General features: G+C 49.5%; 1 protein-coding gene across 1 annotated transcript in view; it reads left to right on the top strand.

The window, feature by feature from the left end:
• PSMD1 (proteasome 26S subunit, non-ATPase 1) overlaps nt 1-20721 on the top strand; it is a 241841-nt gene that overhangs the window by 196826 nt on the left and 24294 nt on the right. Inside the window, exon 19 of the mRNA XM_086944562.1 lies at nt 13950-14052. Coding sequence (XP_086800688.1) covers nt 13950-14052 — 103 coding nt within the window. The remainder of the gene's footprint in view (nt 1-13949; nt 14053-20721) is intronic.

The raw sequence follows: 20721 nt of genomic DNA, 5'->3' as shown, positions 1-20721 counted from the left end.
ACATCCACAACCACCACATCCACAACCACCACATCCACAACCACCACATCCACAACCACCACATCCACAACCACCACATCCGCCACCACCACATCCACCACCACCACATCCGCCACATCCGCCACCACCACCACATCAACCCACCACCACATCAACCCACCACCACATCCACCACCACCACATCCACCACCACCACATCCACCACCACCACATCCACCACCACCACATCCACATCCACCACCACCACATCCACCACCACATCCACCACCACCACCACATCCACCACCACCACATCCACCACCACCACATCCGCCACCACCACCACCACATCCACCACCTCCACAACCACCACCACATCCACCACCACCACATCCACCACCTCCACATCCACCACCTCCACATCCACCACCTCCACATCCACCACCTCCACATCCACCACCTCCACATCCACCACCACCACCACCACATCCACCACCACCACCACCACATCCACCACCACATCCACCACCACCACGCACACCACCACCACATCCAGCACCACCACATCCACCACCACATCCGCCACCACATCCACCACCACATCCACTACCTCCACATCCACCACCACCACCTCCACATCCACCACCACCACCACCTCCACATCCACCACCACCACCTCCACATCCACCACATCCACATCCACATCCACCACCTCCACATCCACCACCTCCACATCCACCACCTCCACATCCACCACCTCCACATCCACCACCACCACCACCACCACATCCACCACCACGCACACCACCACCACGCACACCACCACCACGCACACCACCACCACGCACACCACCACCACGCACACCACCACATCCACATCCACCACATCCACCACCTCCACGTCCACCACCTCCACGTCCACCACCTCCACGTCCACCACCTCCACGTCCACCACCTCCACGTCCACCACCTCCACGTCCACCACCTCCACGTCCACCACCTCCACGTCCACCACCTCCACATCCACCACCTCCACATCCACCACCACGCACACCACCACATCCACCACCTCCACATCCACCACCTCCACCTCCACCACCTCCACATCCACCACCTCCACATCCACCACCTCCACATCCACCACCACCACATCCACCACCTCCACATCCAATACCTCCACCACCACCACATCCACCACATCCACCACCACCACATCCACCACATCCACATCCACCACATCCACCACCACCACATCCACCACCACCACATCCACTACCTCCACATCCACTACCACCACCTCCACATCCACATCCACCACCTCCACATCCACCACCTCCACATCCACCACCTCCACATCCACCACCTCCACATCCACCACCTCCACATCCACCACCTCCACATCCACCACCTCCACATCCACCACCTCCACATGCACCACCACCGCATCCACCACGCACACCACCACCACCACCACGCACACCACCACCACCACCACGCACACCACCACCAGGCACACCACCACCAGGCACACCACCACCAGGCACACCACCACCAGGCACACCACCACCACGCACACCACCACCACGCACACCACCACCACGCACACCACCACATCCACATCCACCACCTCCACATCCACCACCTCCACATCCACCACCTCCACATCCACATCCACCACCACCACACCCACCACCTCCACCTCCACCCCCTCCACATCCACCACCTCCACATCCACCACCGCCACATCCACCACCTCCACATCCACCACCTCCCCATCCACCAACTCCACATCCACCACCTCCACATCCACCACCTCCACATCCACCACCTCCACCACCATCACATCCACATCCACCACCTCCACCACCATCACATCCACCACCATCACATCCACCACATCCACCACCACCACATCCACCACCACCACATCCACCACCACCACATCCACCACCACCACCACATCCACCACCACCACATCCACCACCACCACATCCACCACCACCACATCCACCACCACCACATCCACCACCTCCACATCCACCACCTCCACATCCACCACCTCCACATCCACCACATCCACATCCACCACCACATCCACAATCACCACCACCACATCCACAATCACCACCACCACATCCACCACCACCACCACCACATCCACCACCACATCCACCACCACCACCACCTCCACATCCACCACCTCCACATCCACCACCTCCACATCCACCACCTCCACATCCACCACCTCCACATCCACCACCTCCACATCCACCACCTCCACATCCACCACCACCACATCCACCACCACCACATCCACCACCACCACGTCCACCACCACCACGTCCACCACCACCACGTCCACCACCACCACGTCCACCACCACCACGTCCACCACCACCACGTCCACCACCACCACGTCCACCACCTCCACGTCCACCACCTCCACGTCCACCACCTCCACGTCCACCACCTCCACGTCCACCACCTCCACGTCCACCACCTCCACGTCCACCACCTCCACGTCCACCACCTCCACGTCCACCACCTCCACGTCCACCACCTCCACGTCCACCACCTCCACGTCCACCACCTCCACATCCACCACCTCCACATCCACCACCACGCACACCACCACATCCACCACCTCCACATCCACCACCTCCACCTCCACCACCTCCACATCCACCACCTCCACATCCACCACCTCCACATCCACCACCACCACATCCACCACCTCCACATCCAACACCTCCACCACATCCACCACATCCACCACATCCACCACCACCACATCCACTACCTCCACATCCACCACCTCCACATCCACCACCACATCCACCACCTCCACATCCACCACCTCCACATCCACCACCTCCACATCCACCACCTCCACATCCACCACCTCCACATCCACCACCTCCACATGCACCACCACCGCATCCACCACGCACACCACCACCACCACGCACACCACCACCAGGCACACCACCACCAGGCACACCACCACCAGGCACACCACCACCAGGCACACCACCACCAGGCACACCACCACCAGGCACACCACCACCACGCACACCACCACCACGCACACCACCACCACGCACACCACCACATCCACATCCACCACCTCCACATCCACCACCTCCACATCCACCACCTCCACATCCACCACCTCCACATCCACCACCTCCACCTCCACCCCCTCCACATCCACCACCTCCACATCCACCACCGCCACATCCACCACCTCCACATCCACCACCTCCACATCCACCACCTCCACATCCACCACCTCCACATCCACCACCTCCACATCCACCACCTCCACCACCATCACATCCACATCCACCACCTCCACCACCATCACATCCACCACCATCACATCCACCACCACCACATCCACCACCACCACATCCACCACCACCACATCCACCACCACCACATCCACCACCACCACATCCACCACCACCACATCCACCACCTCCACATCCACCACCTCCACATCCACCACCTCCACATCCACCACCTCCACATCCACCACCTCCACATCCACCACCTCCACATCCACCACCTCCACATCCACAATCACCACCACCACATCCACCACCACCACCACATCCACCACCACCTCCACATCCACCACCTCCACATCCACCACCTCCACATCCACCACCTCCACATCCACCACCTCCACATCCACCACCTCCACATCCACCACCTCCACATCCACCACCACATCCACCACCACCACATCCACCACCACCACATCCACCACCACCACATCCACCACCACCACATCCACCACCACCACATCCACCACCTCCACATCCACCACCTCCACATCCACCACCTCCACATCCACCACCTCCACATCCACCACCTCCACATCCACCACCTCCACATCCACCACCTCCACATCCACCACATCCACAATCACCACCACCACCACCACCACCACCACCACCACCACCACATCCACCACCATCACCACATCCACCACCATCACCACATCCACCACCATCACCACATCCACCACCATCACCACATCCACCACCATCACCACCACATCCACAATCACCACAACCACCACCATCACCACCACATCCACAATCACCACAACCACCACATCTATATATTTGTGTGTGGCTCTGTGTGTGTGTAGGTGCAAATGCAATGTTCTTGGATTTTCGTCACAATAAAATACACTGAACATAATCTTCACAAAAGTTCTTTACAACCGTTTAAGCTATTGCCATTATAAATTACAATAATTTTTATTTAAGTATTAATTATTTACAAAATTAAAAGCCATTGTTATTTGTAATATCAATACATCTAATTCATGTAAATACAACACACATTGCATTACAAATGCTATAGGTGTCACATTTGCGAAAGTTAACTATTGACATTGTAACTGACAAAGCTATTAATTTTGCTATTTTTAAAACCAGCACAAATAAAAAAAAGTGTCATTTACAATACCAATCGCTCAAACTTTCCTAATGCGAGACCTATTGCATTCCCAATGCTTGTTTACTGTGTTTTGCACTGATTAATTTCTCTGGGTCATTGCGAGGGGATCATATATGATTGAAGTAGGAGTATAGCCTTGATAGTGTGGTTGTCTGATTAAGAGCAATCCTTACACGGTTCCCAAGGGCTTTTTCTTTGAAAATTGACATTTTTTTTTTATAGATCCATATTTCCGCTCCATAAAGACTAGCTGTAAGAGCTTTAGATTTATAGGTGGTTATTGCCGGCTTGATTAAGCGATTGCCAGTTTTAGTTGGGAATCTTCGTATTGCAGTGGCTTGTTGATCCCAGGTCACCTTGCGTTATCATCAATACGTATGCCCAGGTACTCGTTCAAATGGTTTGCTGTAAATATGAAAAGTGGATATAATTTCTACTGTGTTGATCATGATTTTATTTTTTTCCGTAGTAAAGGTAAGTTTCCTGTCTTGGCGGAAATGCGCGAATCCAGATTGCCAGCAATGCATTGAGTTTTTTGCAGGAGCGAGTAGCACTGCATTGTCTGCAAAAGGAAAGATTGGGGTATACTAATCTTCTAGCTTGGGACATCGAGTTTGAGGTCAGTGAGGAATTCAGTGAGGCAGATTGATAACGTTTCAAGGAGCAGAGAGCTGGTGTGTCCCTGTTCCTTTCTGTCTATTAGATTGTAGATGTTGGTTGCGTATTTACCATTTAACCCCCTTAAATTGAAGCTTTTACCTGCAACCCCAGAATATTTACTCCGAGATGCTGAAAAATGGTCTTTTGGCCAATGACCTTTTCCTTTTCGCTGTAAATTATCTTATTCTTAACATTGCTATCAGATGGCTCTAGAAACTCAGGTGCCCAAGACGTCCAGCAGTTCTATTATAATCCTTAAAGGTGAATCTACCATCTCTGAAACCTCATCAAAGTGGGATGTTGCAGCCATAATAGCTGTGAGTGCTTTCATTCAGTCATGATTACTTTAAGGTAACAACATCTACCTTTGTTCCTCAGAGCTACCTGGGAAACTGACCTCATACCCACCCTGTTTAAGGCACGACTCTGGCTGTTAATAAAACAAAGACCTTCAACTCTCTAAAAATTGTTCATGCATTGTATTTGAAAATGCTGTCAAATGTATCACCTCCAGATTGTATGTTCTCAGGCACTTGCCCAGGTCTGCAAATCGTTCCCCCTGGGCACCCCGCTGTTCAGAAAGGTGAGAACCAGGGGCAGATCACTGTGGAGAGTAGCTGGCGAGCTATGCTACTCGCGTCCCATGGACCTCTGTGTAGTGTGCAGCAGCCGCAATCCTGGAAGGACCTTCGGCGCGGGCCTGCAACGCTGGAGTGGGTCTTTAATAGGCGGTTTGGCCTACGGCAGCAGGCTACAAGGATGTTATATTCTTTTTCACACAGTTCAATAATTTGGAAAACAGGGATTTGCCAACGCTTTTTTCATGAAGTAAAACAGTCTATTGTCACCTCTTCAGGGCAGATAATATATAATTTCCTAAAGTCCGAGAACTGGTGTAAATATCATCATGTGGTGACTTAGGTTTATGATGGCCATAAATAGCTGACATATGTTCGCTATTCTCTTGACTAAACGTTCTTTAGATGAGTAGTGGAGAGTACATGATGGTACTACTTGACATCGTGTTTACCCATTTCAACAGTACCTTCCTCAGAGGGGGGGGGGGGGATATAACCTCGGATCAACATCCCCACTTCAGGACACTGGATGTTGTGATATGGCACCTTAAGTCTTCGACGTTTTTCAGCTTCCACAAAAGTGCATGAAGCCCATTCGGAGGTGTACAGGCTGCTCCTGCAGCTTGGTACGCTTGACGGCTACTGTACTGGTCTCCACAAGAGTGCATGAAGACCCTTCGGAGGTGTACAGGCTGCTCCTGCAGCTTGGTACGCTTGACGGCTACTGCACTGGACTCCACAAGAGTGCATGAAGACCTTTCGGAGGTGTACAGGCTGCTCCTGCAGCTTGGTACGCTTGACGGCTACTGCACTGGACTCCACAAGAGTGCATGAAGACCTTTCGGAGGTGTACAGGCTGCTCCTGCAGCTTGGTACACTTGACGGCTACTGCACTGGACTCCACAAGAGTGCATGAAGACCCTTCGGAGGTGTACAGGCTGCTCCTGCAGCTTGGTACGCTTGACGGCTACTGTACTGGTCTCCACAAGAGTGCATGAAGACCCTTTGGAGGTGTACAGGCTGCTCCTGCAGCTTGGTACACTTGACGGCTACTGCACTGGACTCCACAAGAGTGCATGAAGACCCTTCGGAGGTGTACAGGATGCTCCTGCAGCTTGGTACGCTTGACGGCTACTGCACTGGACTCCACAAGAGTGCATGAAGACCTTTCGGAGGTGTACAGGCTGCTCCTGCAGCTTGGTACACTTGACGGCTACTGTACTGGTCTCCACAAGAGTGCATGAAGACCCTTCGGAGGTGTACAGGCTGCTCCTGCAGCTTGGTACGCTTGACGGCTACTGCACTGGACTCCACAAGAGTGCATGAAGACCTTTCGGAGGTGTACAGGCTGCTCCTGCAGCTTGGTACACTTGATGGCTACTGTACTGGTCTCCACAAGAGTGCATGAAGACCCTTCGGAGGTGTACAGGCTGCTCCTGCAGCTTGGTACGCTTGACGGCTACTGCACTGGACTCCACAAGAGTGCATGAAGACCCTTCGGAGGTGTACAGGCTGCTCCTGCAGCTTGGTACGCTTGACGGCTACTGCACTGGACTCCACAAGAGTGCATGAAGACCTTTCGGAGGTGTACAGGCTGCTCCTGCAGCTTGGTATGCTTGACGGCTACTGCACTGGACTCCACAAGAGTGCATGAAGACCCTTCGGAGGTGTACAGGCTGCTCCTGCAGCTTGGTACGCTTGACGGCTACTGCACTGGACTCCACAAGAGTGCATGAAGACCTTTCGGAGGTGTACAGGCTGCTCCTGCAGCTTGGTACACTTGACGGCTACTGCACTGGTCTCCACAAAAGTGCATGAAGACCCTTCGGAGGTGTACAGGCTGCTCCTGCAGCTTGGTACGCTTGACGGCTACTGCACTGGACTCCACAAGAGTGCATGAAGACCTTTCGGAGGTGTACAGGCTGCTCCTGCCGCTTGGTACACTTGACGGCTACTGCACTGGACTCCACAAGAGTGCATGAAGACCCTTCGGAGGTGTACAGGCTGCTCCTGCAGCTTGGTACGCTTGACGGCTACTGCACTGGACTCCACAAGAGTGCATGAAGACCTTTCGGAGGTGTACAGGCTGCTCCTGCAGCTTGGTACACTTGACGGCTACTGCACTGGACTCCACAAGAGTGCATGAAGACCCTTCGGAGGTGTACAGGCTGCTCCTGCAGCTTGGTACGCTTGACGGCTACTGCACTGGACTCCACAAGAGTGCATGAAGACCTTTCGGAGGTGTACAGGCTGCTCCTGCAGCTTGGTACACTTGACGGCTACTGCACTGGACTCCACAAGAGTGCATGAAGACCCTTCGGAGGTGTACAGGCTGCTCCTGCAGCTTGGTACGCTTGACGGCTACTGTACTGGTCTCCACAAGAGTGCATGAAGACCCTTCGGAGGTGTACAGGCTGCTCCTGCAGCTTGGTACGCTTGACGGCTACTGCACTGGACTCCACAAGAGTGCATGAAGACCTTTCGGAGGTGTACAGGCTGCTCCTGCAGCTTGGTATGCTTGACGGCTACTGCACTGGACTCCACAAGAGTGCATGAAGACCCTTCGGAGGTGTACAGGCTGCTCCTGCAGCTTGGTACGCTTGACGGCTACTGCACTGGACTCCACAAGAGTGCATGAAGACCTTTCGGAGGTGTACAGGCTGCTCCTGCAGCTTGGTACGCTTGACGGCTACTGCACTGGACTCCACAAGAGTGCATGAAGACCTTTCGGAGGTGTACAGGCTGCTCCTGCAGCTTGGTACACTTGACGGCTACTGTACTGGTCTCCACAAGAGTGCATGAAGACCCTTCGGAGGTGTACAGGCTGCTCCTGCAGCTTGGTACGCTTGACGGCTACTGCACTGGACTCCACAAGAGTGCATGAAGACCTTTCGGAGGTGTACAGGCTGCTCCTGCAGCTTGGTACACTTGACTGCTACTGCACTGGACTCCACAAGAGTGCATGAAGACCCTTCGGAGGTGTACAGGCTGCTCCTGCAGCTTGGTACGCTTGACGGCTACTGTACTGGTCTCCACAAGAGTGCATGAAGACCCTTCGGAGGTGTACAGGCTGCTCCTGCAGCTTGGTACGCTTGACGGCTACTGCACTGGTCTCCACAAGAGTGCATGAAGGTACCACCCTGGTCATCCCGGGGTTGGTGCCAGCCTTCCTGCTGGAATGCTCATTGTGTCTCTGGAGAGGAGTCTCCCACCCCTGACCCCTGACCCCTGCTGCAGCCCAGGGGGTGCTGGCTCGACCCTGTCAGGGATATCTGGGTGCCACCAGAATGGGCAACCAATCAGACTCGGCCCCGAAGCTCCTCGCCCCAGTGATGGCGTCAGTGCCTCTGTCACATCCTGTGGTTTACCAAATGTCCATCCTCCCCAGGGTGGTCGCTGCAGTCAGAGGCCAAGGGTCGCAGCAGGTGACCCGCGCTCTGCCGGTGACTGTTGTGATCCTGTCGGCTCCGGCTGACGTAATTTGTGGATTGGTGGCGACTGTTTGTGACCCCATCTGTACTGGGCACCCCCTGGAGCTTTTAAGTAGTGAAAGTTTAGCCCGGGGTCCAGAGCCCTGCACTTCCAGTAATGACGCCTGCGCCCACTCTGTTTATTGTTGTAACGTGTGAGCGTCGGCACATCACTCGCACTATATACTACACTGAACAGGGGGCCCGAGACACCCTAAGAACCGAGAGCACTGCCTGTCTCATGCTCCAGAGTGACACTGGCGGTGATGGACGCCCCCTCCCGGCCCTCCCTCTGCCCCCTTCCCGCTCCAGGCTCCCCCCTCGCATCCCGCCAGAGCCGTGTCCGGTGCATCCGAGGCGGCCCAGACTCCAGGCGCCAGCGCGGACATTAGCAGCCTGCTGCCGTGTGTCTGCTTCCCTGCAGATTCTATTACTCAGTAAATCCCGCCCGATGAGGCACGTGACGGAGCATTGTTAAGGCACGAGGACCGTCATGGCTCCAGGTCCGGTGCATCTTAAGGGTGCAGGCAGCGGAGAAGCGGGAGGGACCCGGGCAGCTTCTTAAACTGGAGTATTAATGTTGGAAGATGCCGGTTCTGAACATGGCTTCTGGCTCTACTCCCTCGGCTCTCCTCGTCCGCATGTTAAGCCACATCTGTGATGACCCAGTGTCTTCGGAATCCCAGGCCTGGCGCCCTCTGCTCTCTATAGGCATCCGAGGATGGACAAAGTGACATGTGAACTTCTTTCTTGACCATACAAATATGAGATTTAACAAGGGCATTCCTTGGTTTCTTTTTCACGTTCGTCTGATACTTTCCATCAGAGTAAACTCTTTTCAGTAAATTCTTGTTCACAAAGAAGTTAAAGAGAACTTGCATTGACTTCCTGGTCACCCCATCAAACCTCGAATAAGAGATTCACTAATAAGGTTAAGAGAACATGCATTAACTCCCTGGTCATCCCATCAAACCATAAATAACTCGCTGCCCTGCCCCGCATCCTGTTCCCATCACCCCTGTAGTTCACTGTTGCCATGTTTTGGTTATTGTTCGTTAGAAAGTTCCACTGCTCAAGGTAGTGCTACTTACTTAAAAAAAAAACCTAAATACTTTAAAACAGCCATCTCTTTTAGCCAAACTTTCAACCTATTCCATAAGGGCAAGTCTCTGCGGACAGTGAGATGGAATTCACCCGCGCTCGTAGTACCCGGCACTGACACCCCTGTAGGGCTTCTTGTAGGACTCGCACCACATGACATGCTTCATCGAGGCCCTGCTCCAGAATGTTGCATCTGATGGGATCAAGTGTGGATGAGATAAAGTTACCAGAGAAAGGTATGTGTGAACTTAGGGGCGGTTTATAGGTATGATTCAAGTCCTGCGCTGCCTACTGCACGCTGCAATAAAAGTCTCACAATATTAGGAAATGTAAGAAAAATAGACTCCGTAATAATCACAAATCTATTATCTGTAGGAATCATGGATTCCTACATATCAGACTGGGTCATTTTATGGTGCAGAGAGGTTGGAAATAATGCATTGTAAGTTCCAAGTGCCCGATTTTTCACATGGGTATCAGGGTCCCAAATTGGGCTGTTAATTATGGAAGTTCACATTCTAAATATGTGTGTATTTATGAATCCGAATAAAGCGGCTTCTAAAGGCAGTGGCCTGTGTAATATGAATTTTGGAAGGTGACTGTCATTACACATTTAACCCTGTTGGTTGTCGTGCGTAATATGAGTGTTGGGACGGCGGCTCTCATTACACATTTAACCCTGTTGGTTGTCGTGCGTAATATGAGTGTTGGGAAGGTGGCTCTCATTACACATTTAACCCTGTTGGTTGTCGTGCGTAATATGAGTGTTGGGACGGCGGCTCTCATTACACATTTAACCCTGTTGGTTGTCGTGCGTAATATGAGTGTTGGGAAGGTGTCTCTCTCATTACACATTTAACCCTGTTGGTTGTCGTGCGTAATATGAGTGTTGGGACGGCGGCTCTCATTACACATTTAACCCTGTTGGTTGTCGTGCGTAATATGAGTGTTGGGACGGCGGCTCTCATTACACATTTAACCCTGTTGGTTGTCGTGCGTAATATGAGTGTTGGGACGGCGGCTCTCATTACACATTTAACCCTGTTGGTTGTCGTGCGTAATATGAGTGTTGGGAAGGTGTCTCTCTCATTACACATTTAACCCTGTTGGTTGTCGTGCATAATATGAGTGTTGGGAAGGTGGCTCTCATTACACATTTAACCCTGTTGGTTGTCGTGCGTAATATGAGTGTTGGGAAGGTGTCTCTCTCATTACACATTTAACCCTGTTGGTTGTCGTGCGTAATATGAGTGTTGGGAAGGTGTCTCTCTCATTACACATTTAACCCTGTTGGTTGTCGTGCGTAATATGAGTGTTGGGAAGGTGTCTCTCTCATTACACATTTAACCCTGTTGGTTGTCGTGCGTAATATGAGTGTTGGGAAGGTGTCTCTCTCATTACACATTTAACCCTGTTGGTTGTCGTGCGTAATATGAGTGTTGGGACGGCGGCTCTCATTACACATTTAACCCTGTTGGTTGTCGTGCGTAATATGAGTGTTGGGACGGCGGCTCTCATTACACATTTAACCCTGTTGGTTGTCGTGCGTAATATGAGTGTTGGGAAGGTGTCTCTCTCATTACACATTTAACCCTGTTGGTTGTCGTGCATAATATGAGTGTTGGGAAGGTGGCTCTCATTACACATTTAACTCTGTTGGTTGTCGCGCGTAATATGAGTGTTGGGAAGGTGGCTCTCATTACACATTTAACTCTGTTGGTTGTCGCGCGTAATAGGAGTGTTGGGAAGGTGGCTCTCATTACACATTTAACTCTGTTGGTTGTCGCGCGTAATATGAGTGTTGGGAAGGTGGCTCTCATTACACATTTAACCCTGTTGGTTGTCGTGCGTAATAGGAGTGTTGGGACGGCGGCTCTCATTACTCACCTAGCGCTGTTGGCTAGCATGTGTAACATGAATATATGGGTCGGTTGCTGTCGGTACTCCAGTAACTCTGTGGGCAGCTTAAAGTAGATCAGTTTATTTTTATTTTGTCTATGTTCAAAGACCCACATAGAACAGTAAGTGTCAGTCTTTTTTATTTAGGGTAAACCCAGGGATATCATTGCTCAGCCCAACTAGGCGAGTCTTGAATCTGTAGATCGCTCCTGTTCTCTTTCTAGAAGGATCTTAGACCCTCCTTCCCAAGGACTTTTCCTCCCTTTTTAGGACTTGGCTACAGACAGTTTTACCTGGGCCTGTTGGTCAAAGTTTGCGGATCTTCTCATCCTCGATGTACCTCCGCTAATAACTAAAAGCAAAGTACGTTTGTGGATCCAACAGGCGCCACCGTTACGTATGTCCGGCTTGTCAAAGGTTTTTCCTCCACATTATCATGAAGGGTGTTTTTAAAACAGTTTGCCATCTTTTTAAACTTCACAAACTTTTTAAAGTTAAAAAATAAGTAAATATCCATAAAACGTTTGTTCTAAGAGTAGGTTTATGGTGAGAAAAAGTGTCATAAAATTAAATAAAAGCCAGACGATTCTCTTGCAGAAACTTGTGGTAAGACAGGAATCTTCATCCCTCAAGTCAAGTTGGTAAACTGAGTGAAGAGCAAAGTTAACTTACTCAACCTTTCACCCAGACTGACCTCGAAACACAGAAAAGACCTCAGCCTGCAGTTGGAACGAGAAGTTCCTGACAAAATATATTGTAGATTATTTTGACCTTTGGTATTAAACATAGGTGAACCTGGTGTGTTGACCCAAGACCACACTTATCTTCTGCCGGCTTAGGACTAGAAATACCTCCACTGTTCTGTGGCTTCTTTGGATTCACAGTAGCCTTATGTTGGAGACCGATTCTAGGGTCTTCTATTTTTCATCCCTTGGGAATTGCTGTTCTGTGAATTGCTTTTAAAGAAGCATTTTCTAGTGGGTGTTAATGGAAGGGATTGGAGATGAGAAGCAATTAATTACTTGATACTTTTCCTTACCTTGGGCAGGTACCCTTTTCCACTACACGTGCACAGCTTTAGTTGAAGTAGTTGATTAAGAAAAATAAATGAAAACAAATTGTCTGACCTGTGGCCTTTGTTCACATATCGTAACTAATTCTCCAGAGTATTTAGCTCCTTTTGGGGCCGCGGGAACAATCTCCATATGCTGGATAGCTTTGCTTCTTGAGTCAGTCATGTATTGTGCTGGGTAAACAGCGTTTACCACGAATATTTCTCCCCGCAGGGAATCAAAACGTAGTCGTGACAATGACCGCGTTGTGATTCTGCATACCATTACTCCGCAAGTCGGAACAACGACTTGCGGAGGGGGGTGGGGGTGGGGTGAGGTGTTGGATTTAAAAATTCAACACCTTCCCTAGTGTCCGCACAGACCGGAGTTGGAATAGTAAATTATACTATTCCAACATCAAGGGCCCCCCCCCCCTCCACAAGTCGTTGTTCCAACTTGCGGAGTAATGGTATGTGGAATCACAACGCAATCGTTGTCACGACCGCGTTGTGATTCCCTGCGGGGAGAAAAACAGCGGAATAAGGACATACATTCATTGTGCTGGGAACTGCGCTGCCCACAACCAGAATTCAAGAAGGTGTGAGCGTTGTTTAAGGATTATGCTTTTGAGGCTTCCACGGGATGCGGTGCTCAAGCGGCATGATCATATTATGGCACTCATTGTGTTGTGGCTGAAATGATCTAAAAACTGTCCTTTTTCTTCTGCCCCTCAGGTTGTCCAGTTCCGTCAGCTGTATTCCAAGGTCATCAACGATAAGCATGATGATGTCATGGCCAAATTTGGGGCAATCCTCGCTCAGGGCATTTTGGATGCAGGTAACTATTTATTCTCATGTGGGCTGTTGTTCATGCCTGGATGATAGATCTGCTACAAACTCGCTTCATAGTCCACAGATCAGCATTTAAAGTCCATGCCAGACTGGACAGTGCAGGTCTTTACTCCACACGTGTTATAATGCACTGACTTTTTCAACGCATTGGAGCTTTACAACGCTAGGCTTTACTATGTAATGGTTTTGGAAAGCCTGATATTTTTTTTTATATATATATATAACACAACATTTTGAAACTATTTTGCAGCAATTACTTAACAAAATATCCTTTTTCTTGTTTTGGGGAGGAAGAGGTGTAACCTCCCTAAATCCTGCCGCCCCCCCTTTTAAATCCTGCCCCCCCCCTTTTTTTTAATACCACTAACCTGTCTTCACCACTATCCTCCCCTCAGTCTTAAAAACCACTTGGCTCCCTTTACTTCTATTGACCCCTGAACGCTAACAACCCTTACCCCATTTACCTCTAACTTTGCCATGAACTCTAAATGCCCCTTAGTCCCAAAAACCATACCCATAACCCTAAAAACCCTTCACCTCTAGCCCCCCTCAACCCTAAAATCACATACCTTCCTTTACCTCAAGCCTCCATTACACTTGCCCATACCTTTACCTTTTAATTACCTTTAAGTTTAAAGTATCAGAGTGGTATATTACCAAAAAAGCGGCCCTTTTGGTACTTATCTGCTTGGTAAAGACTGCATACCCTATTAAAGGTTGAAGACAACAGTACACAGCAGGACTGCATGGGATATCTTAATTGTTTGCCCAGGATTGACTTTCAGAAAGTCTGAATGTAACCTTTGACAGCAGTGTGGCAAAAGTATGCTCAGGCCAGGTTAAGGAGCACAGTGTACTGCTGCTCTATTTGTACGGCACTGTTTCATTCTGCTGTCTGATCCCAGGATGAACAAAATAAGGCAGAAAGCAGACTGAAACACCGGTCCCTTCAAGGGAAGAGAATGGCAATATGCAAGAAAGTTATGTGGCGAATGTGAAGATTACATCTTGGACCGGAAAGTACATGGTGATGCGAAGTCAAACCCTCGCACACAACAGCCCTACCCCCTGCAACCCACCATCAACCAGGAAAAAGAGTATTTCAAGAAAATCTCTCAAGAGCAACAACAATCTTGGGTGAATGACTAAGGTGGAAGAGGCACCATGGACTGAAATGGAAAGTGTGACTCTGGATACCGGTGAGGGAGTCAAACACCCATTAATGGAGAAGGCAAGGGGCGAGGAAGGCCATGGAGTGTATTACAAATTATTGTAGAATGTGGCAATATAGAAGTGACAGATTGGACTGCCACGGCTTGAAAGCAGCAGTTCTTACCATGCCCAGCAAGCAGAAAATCTGTGCCAGGTCAAGAGGACATTGGGCAACTTCTGGTGAAAAATGGGTGCAAACATTACACGCCTGCGGCCTCTTCCCCAGCAGAGAGTTTACGAGCCGAAAAAAGTTGTGTACTTTGGTGACATTACTTTGTTTCAGTACTGTGATCCCACTGCAGATCCTTCTTCACATTTACCAACCACACAGTAGGACTCAGAGAAATCTTTTGCCTCAATCACAGAACAGCTGGTTCAATGGTATCCCACTGTTGTATGACGCTACACCTCTAGGCCTTCACTATCCTTCAAGGCCTTCTTCACTGGAGCGCTACCAAAGAACATTCATGCCAACCCTGTGTTGAGGAGATCAAAATTGGATTGAAAAGTCATCTTTTGCATCCCGAAGAATGTGGGTGAATGTTGCCTCACTCATCAATCTGCATGCATCAGTAAATGTAGCCTTGCAATTATCCTGAATCGTCCTTTCTCAGTGGACCCCCCTCAGGCTAAGAGAAGTTTCCAGCCCTTTGAGTGTAAAATGGAGGACTTCGAGGTGACGTGGACAAGGATAAAGAATCTGCAGGAGAAATAATATCAGTCAAAACTTAACATCACTGGAGGAGAGTAACGCATTCTGTTGGTCCTACTCTTTATGCAAAGGGACTTAAATATACTGAACCAGTATCATCCAACAAAGCCTCAGCGCTAGTATTGGAGGTCAGAAAAATATGATCCATCTGGATGTGAAGGCTTGATCGAGGGACTGTCTTTTAAATTTCCTGCTAAAACACCACTCTGAAGAAAGCAGCAGTAACCGCTGTAATCCTGGTAGAAAGTGTAAATATTCCCTCATTTTGTGTTTTTTGACAGGACTATAGCACTTCTTGATACAGAGCATCATACTTCTTAATATCTTATGAATATTTCTAAAGTGCAACACATTTTCCATTCAGTGTCTCCTGGTACAGTAGACTCTCATTTTGAAAAAGCCACATACTCTGAAGCACTTACATAGATAACAAAATGATGTCTCCCCATCTTCTCTTTGTCTGACATATAAAGAACCTTCTCCTGATCCAATTTTTCTTTTATCAGTGCTAATTGGAAATAGTAGCTGAATTAAACTGGCAGCTGTACAGACTGGATAAGATGGGACACAGTTAACATTTTAGGAGGAGCTAATTTACCAGTGCCACACACCCTGTTCCTCTAATAAACCTCTGGTGATAAAAATGGTCCCTTTGTGTTCTAGTCGCTTGCACAGGAGAGGTCGAGCACAACATTGCAAAGATTTGAAACCACATTGAAATGAAAGATCCACTTGTTAGGAGACATTTGAAGAAAGGTAGTGTTTTCTTTCCTGCTTAGAGGGCCCAGAGCAGATGAGCATAGATGCCTGTCAGAATAGCCTGATTCCTTAACATCTTCCCTTGCACATCTGCAAGGACCCTACTCACTCACACTTGCTGACATAGTGCTTTGCCGTGGTACCACATCTTTCATTGGAAAGAGGACAGTTTTCAGTGGCAATCTCATCATCCTAAAATACATTAAATTGCTGAATTATCAGATTGTCCGAGTTTAGACCACCTCTCCTTATATGCTCTGTTGTTACCCTCTCACCATCAGGGATGTGTCTGTCACCAAAAGCACCCTGCAGTTTGGGAATTATAATGATATCCTTTCAATGGATTTATCAGACAACTGCCACACAAAATCCTGATGTAACTTGGTTTTAATTTAAAAAAATCATCCAGTCGCATGTTCGGTGACTCCAGAGTTCTCAAAAAGCAGTGACGTTTTCTTGTCCTCAGTCCATCTTAAGGCACCAACAAATGGCCAGAAGCCTTGAGATACCACAGGGTAAATCTGTGACAAAAGATTCATCCTGTTGGACAATAATGTAGGTCTTGTTTGCTTTCATTTTGGTGCCTCATAAGCAATTTCTAATGAAGTTGAGAAGGAGGCTGAATTCTCTTGGTTAGTACATGCTTTTCTACAGCATGTATATGTTTGGTTGTAGAGCAGGTACCACTTTTTGTCTCGGATTCTAGTATCGAAACAACCTTAGAAACTGAAATCTCTCCTGTGCCTCTAGTACTGCCAGCCGATTGTTAGACACTCAAGATGTTGAAGTGAGGACAAAAGGAAGGACACAAACTAAAGTATTCTCCTTTCAGTACAAAATGATGTACAGTGTTCTGGCAGAATAGGAATATGAAAATCACCTTCTAATGGATACCCGCTTCCACAGATTCCTTCATTAAATGTTCCGCTTCTGATGGCCATTTCTACCTACAAACTCCTAACCAGTAGAATACTCCCCAAGCATCAGACTGAATACAGACAACTTTCAAAGCAACAAGGTCACCGTTAGAGGGCACTGGACTCAGTCTGCGCTGGAAGTGACATCAGTGGAGTCACTGAGGCCATAAAGCACCTTCCCCGGCGCATCAACACCAGTTTCCTTTTTCCTCACCTTCGACACGGGTCTGAAGCTTCACTCTGAGGCATTTTTCTTTCAAAGTTCTTTGCAGTACCATGTCTCGTCCCAAGAAGTCTCGGTTTAAACCCTGGGGGATTGTTAGAGACCGATGTCCATTACGGATCCCCACGCAGGTTGTCTGTTGTATTTGGGGTGGGACTATGACTCGAATACCTGCTCCTCATTCCTCAACATGCATCCCAAGGTCACCAAGGAGTGGGAGCACAAACTCATGGCAGGGCAAAGGACAAACACAGATGTCAGAAACGTTCTTGGCACCGTTCCTGCTTTCCATCTTCTTCGGTCAAAAAGAAGATAAAACACAAGGAAAAAGAAGAAGCTTGCCAGAGGGTAAGTCTTCTCATCGCTCACAGTCTCCCACAGGACCTTCACCCTCAGAACTAAAGCTTGTCGAGCTAACACCGTTGGAGCAAGCTCACTAAATCTAGAGTTACGCCATCTGCGGACAAAAGCAGCTCTGCTGTTCGACTTGGACTTTTTTTTAAATTAACTTAAATCTCACCTGTGTCCCTCCCATTGATTCCAGTTCATAGGGTCACCCTACTATGTCCCAGAGAATCAAAGCCATCCAGGAGATGGATCATTCTTTCCACAAAAGGCGTGAGTCCCTTCCTGAGGCCTGCGTTCTCTAGATCTGTTGGCTTCCTACATCCTCCTCGTCATACATGCACATTGGCACTTGAGGACCCTGCAGTGGTGTCTCCAATGGCAGTGGCACCTATATGGGGGAGACCTGTCTCACTCCATTGTGATCTCCCCCAGCGCTGTGGTGGCGGGGACTTTGTGGAGAAACGAGGCAAACCTCACTCACATGATGGCCTTCACTCCTCCTCAAGCCGTGACTGTGGAAGTGACTGATTTCTGCATCCTAGGCTGCGGAGCTCATCTGGAGGATCTAAAGATCAGGGGTCTCTGGTCTCCGGAGGAGCAGATTCTTCACATCAACCTGCTAGAACTGCAGGCGATTCGACTGGTGCCTTCCTCCCCTCCATCATTATTCGGTCTGTCCACATCTTGACGGACACAATTGTAATGTGGTATATGAACAAGCAAGGAGGAATAGGGTCTTTTCTTTGCTGGGAAGGTTTGAGACTGTTTTTGGTCGCACCACCAAGGGTTCTGGCTCACCGGCAATGACCTAGCAGGGCCTCTCAATGTCCAAGGCGACGTCCTCTTGCCGATAACGAGTGGAGTCTTCTGACAGGAATAGTCCAGGGCATCTTCGACCAGTGGGGTACTTCTCAGGTGGACTTATTTGCCTCCTCAGAAAATGCTCCATGCCAGCAGTTATGCACATTCCAGTATCCATTGAGGGGAGCCTTTGGGGGTGCGTTTCATTTGAGATGGAACTTGTAGCTGCACTATGCATTCTCCCCCAAACACCCCGCAAACCACAACCTCCTCCCCCTACCTACCAATACTCTTAATTCCTAGAGTTCTCATGAAGAGTCGCAAAGACCCACCCCCACTTTCACCTTTACCTCAGGGTGGCCTCCTCTCCCAGTCAGGGGGCGGGGGTTGTCCTTCACCACACTCAAAGGGACCTCCACATGAATGCTTGGAGATTGAGCAGGGACTACTGATCTCCTTTCCACTGCCACTGGAGTTGGTAGATGTCCTCTTGTCTGCGTGACGCCCCTGCACCAAGTATGCTTATTCTGGCAGATGGGGCAACTTTGTTGCCTGGTGCACGGACAATGATGTGAATCCCTTGCAGGCCAAACTGTTTCAAGTACTGTCATTTGTGCTTTTCCCTTATTTAGCCACCTTGCCTGCGTTCCTCGGTCTTCGAGATCAGCCATCCCTACATAGATCCCCTGTTGTCTTGTGTTTTCTTAAGGACCTGGACAATCTTTCTCCTCCAACTCCCTTTATGGTTCCTCAATGGGACTTGCATCTGGTTCTTACCTTTATGAGGAGGATTCTGTTTGAGCCCCTTCACAGCTGTACTCTTCGTATGTTGACCCACAAAACTGTGGTTTTGGTTGCTATTGCTTCTGCTAGAAGGGCCAGTGAGCTGCAGGCCCCTAGCTCTTGTCCTCCTTTCTCTGCATTCTTTCCAGATAAGTTGGTGTTGTGAACCAGGGCTGCTTTGCTCCCTAAGGTGGTCTCTCCTTTCCATCTTTCCCAGTCATTAACTTTCCTTAGATTTTACCCTCCACCACATCCTACGAAAGAGGAGAAATGGTTGGGTCCTTGGAGGGCAGTTAATTACTACTTGCGCTGCATCGAGGAATTCCGGTCAGGTGACCAACTCTTTATCTGCTGCTGCAGTGCCCAAAGGGGTACGTTGATACAGACGAGGACTCTATCTTGGCGGATCATCCTCTGCATCAAGACCTGCTACGCCTTAGACAAGAGCGAGCCTCCGGAAAGCATTAGGCCCATTCTAGCAGGGCTAAATCAACAATTTCTGCACTCGTTCGAGGTGTTCCTGTAGCAGACATCTGTAAGGCAGCAAAGTGGGCCTCCTTGCTTACTTTTGCTAAGCATTTCTGCCCGGATGCGTGGGGCAAAAGAATGGTCACATTTGGGTCCGTCTTGCAGGATTTCCTTGTCTAACCATCCATCAACTCTTCTCCTTGGCATGGTATTGCGGTGAAATCTTTTCTACAGTTTAGGAATCTGCAGTTAAAAGTATCCATCAGAAGAAAAAGTTACTTAGTTGCGGTAACGTTCTTTCTGGTGGATACTCTGTCTACCTGCAAATTCATCAACGACATGCCCGCCTCTCCATTTGTTGGCTGGGCTAAAGGGAAAGTTAATAAGATCCCATGTTGCAATATTTTGGTACTGCATTCCTTCATTTATGTC

The sequence above is a fragment of the Lissotriton vulgaris genome, chromosome 11, assembly GCF_964263255.1.
Source record: "Lissotriton vulgaris chromosome 11, aLisVul1.2, whole genome shotgun sequence".
Lineage (NCBI taxonomy): Eukaryota > Metazoa > Chordata > Amphibia > Caudata > Salamandridae > Lissotriton > Lissotriton vulgaris.
The sequence above is the reverse complement of the archived record's forward strand: the minus strand, read 5'-3'. Positions and strand labels throughout refer to the sequence as shown.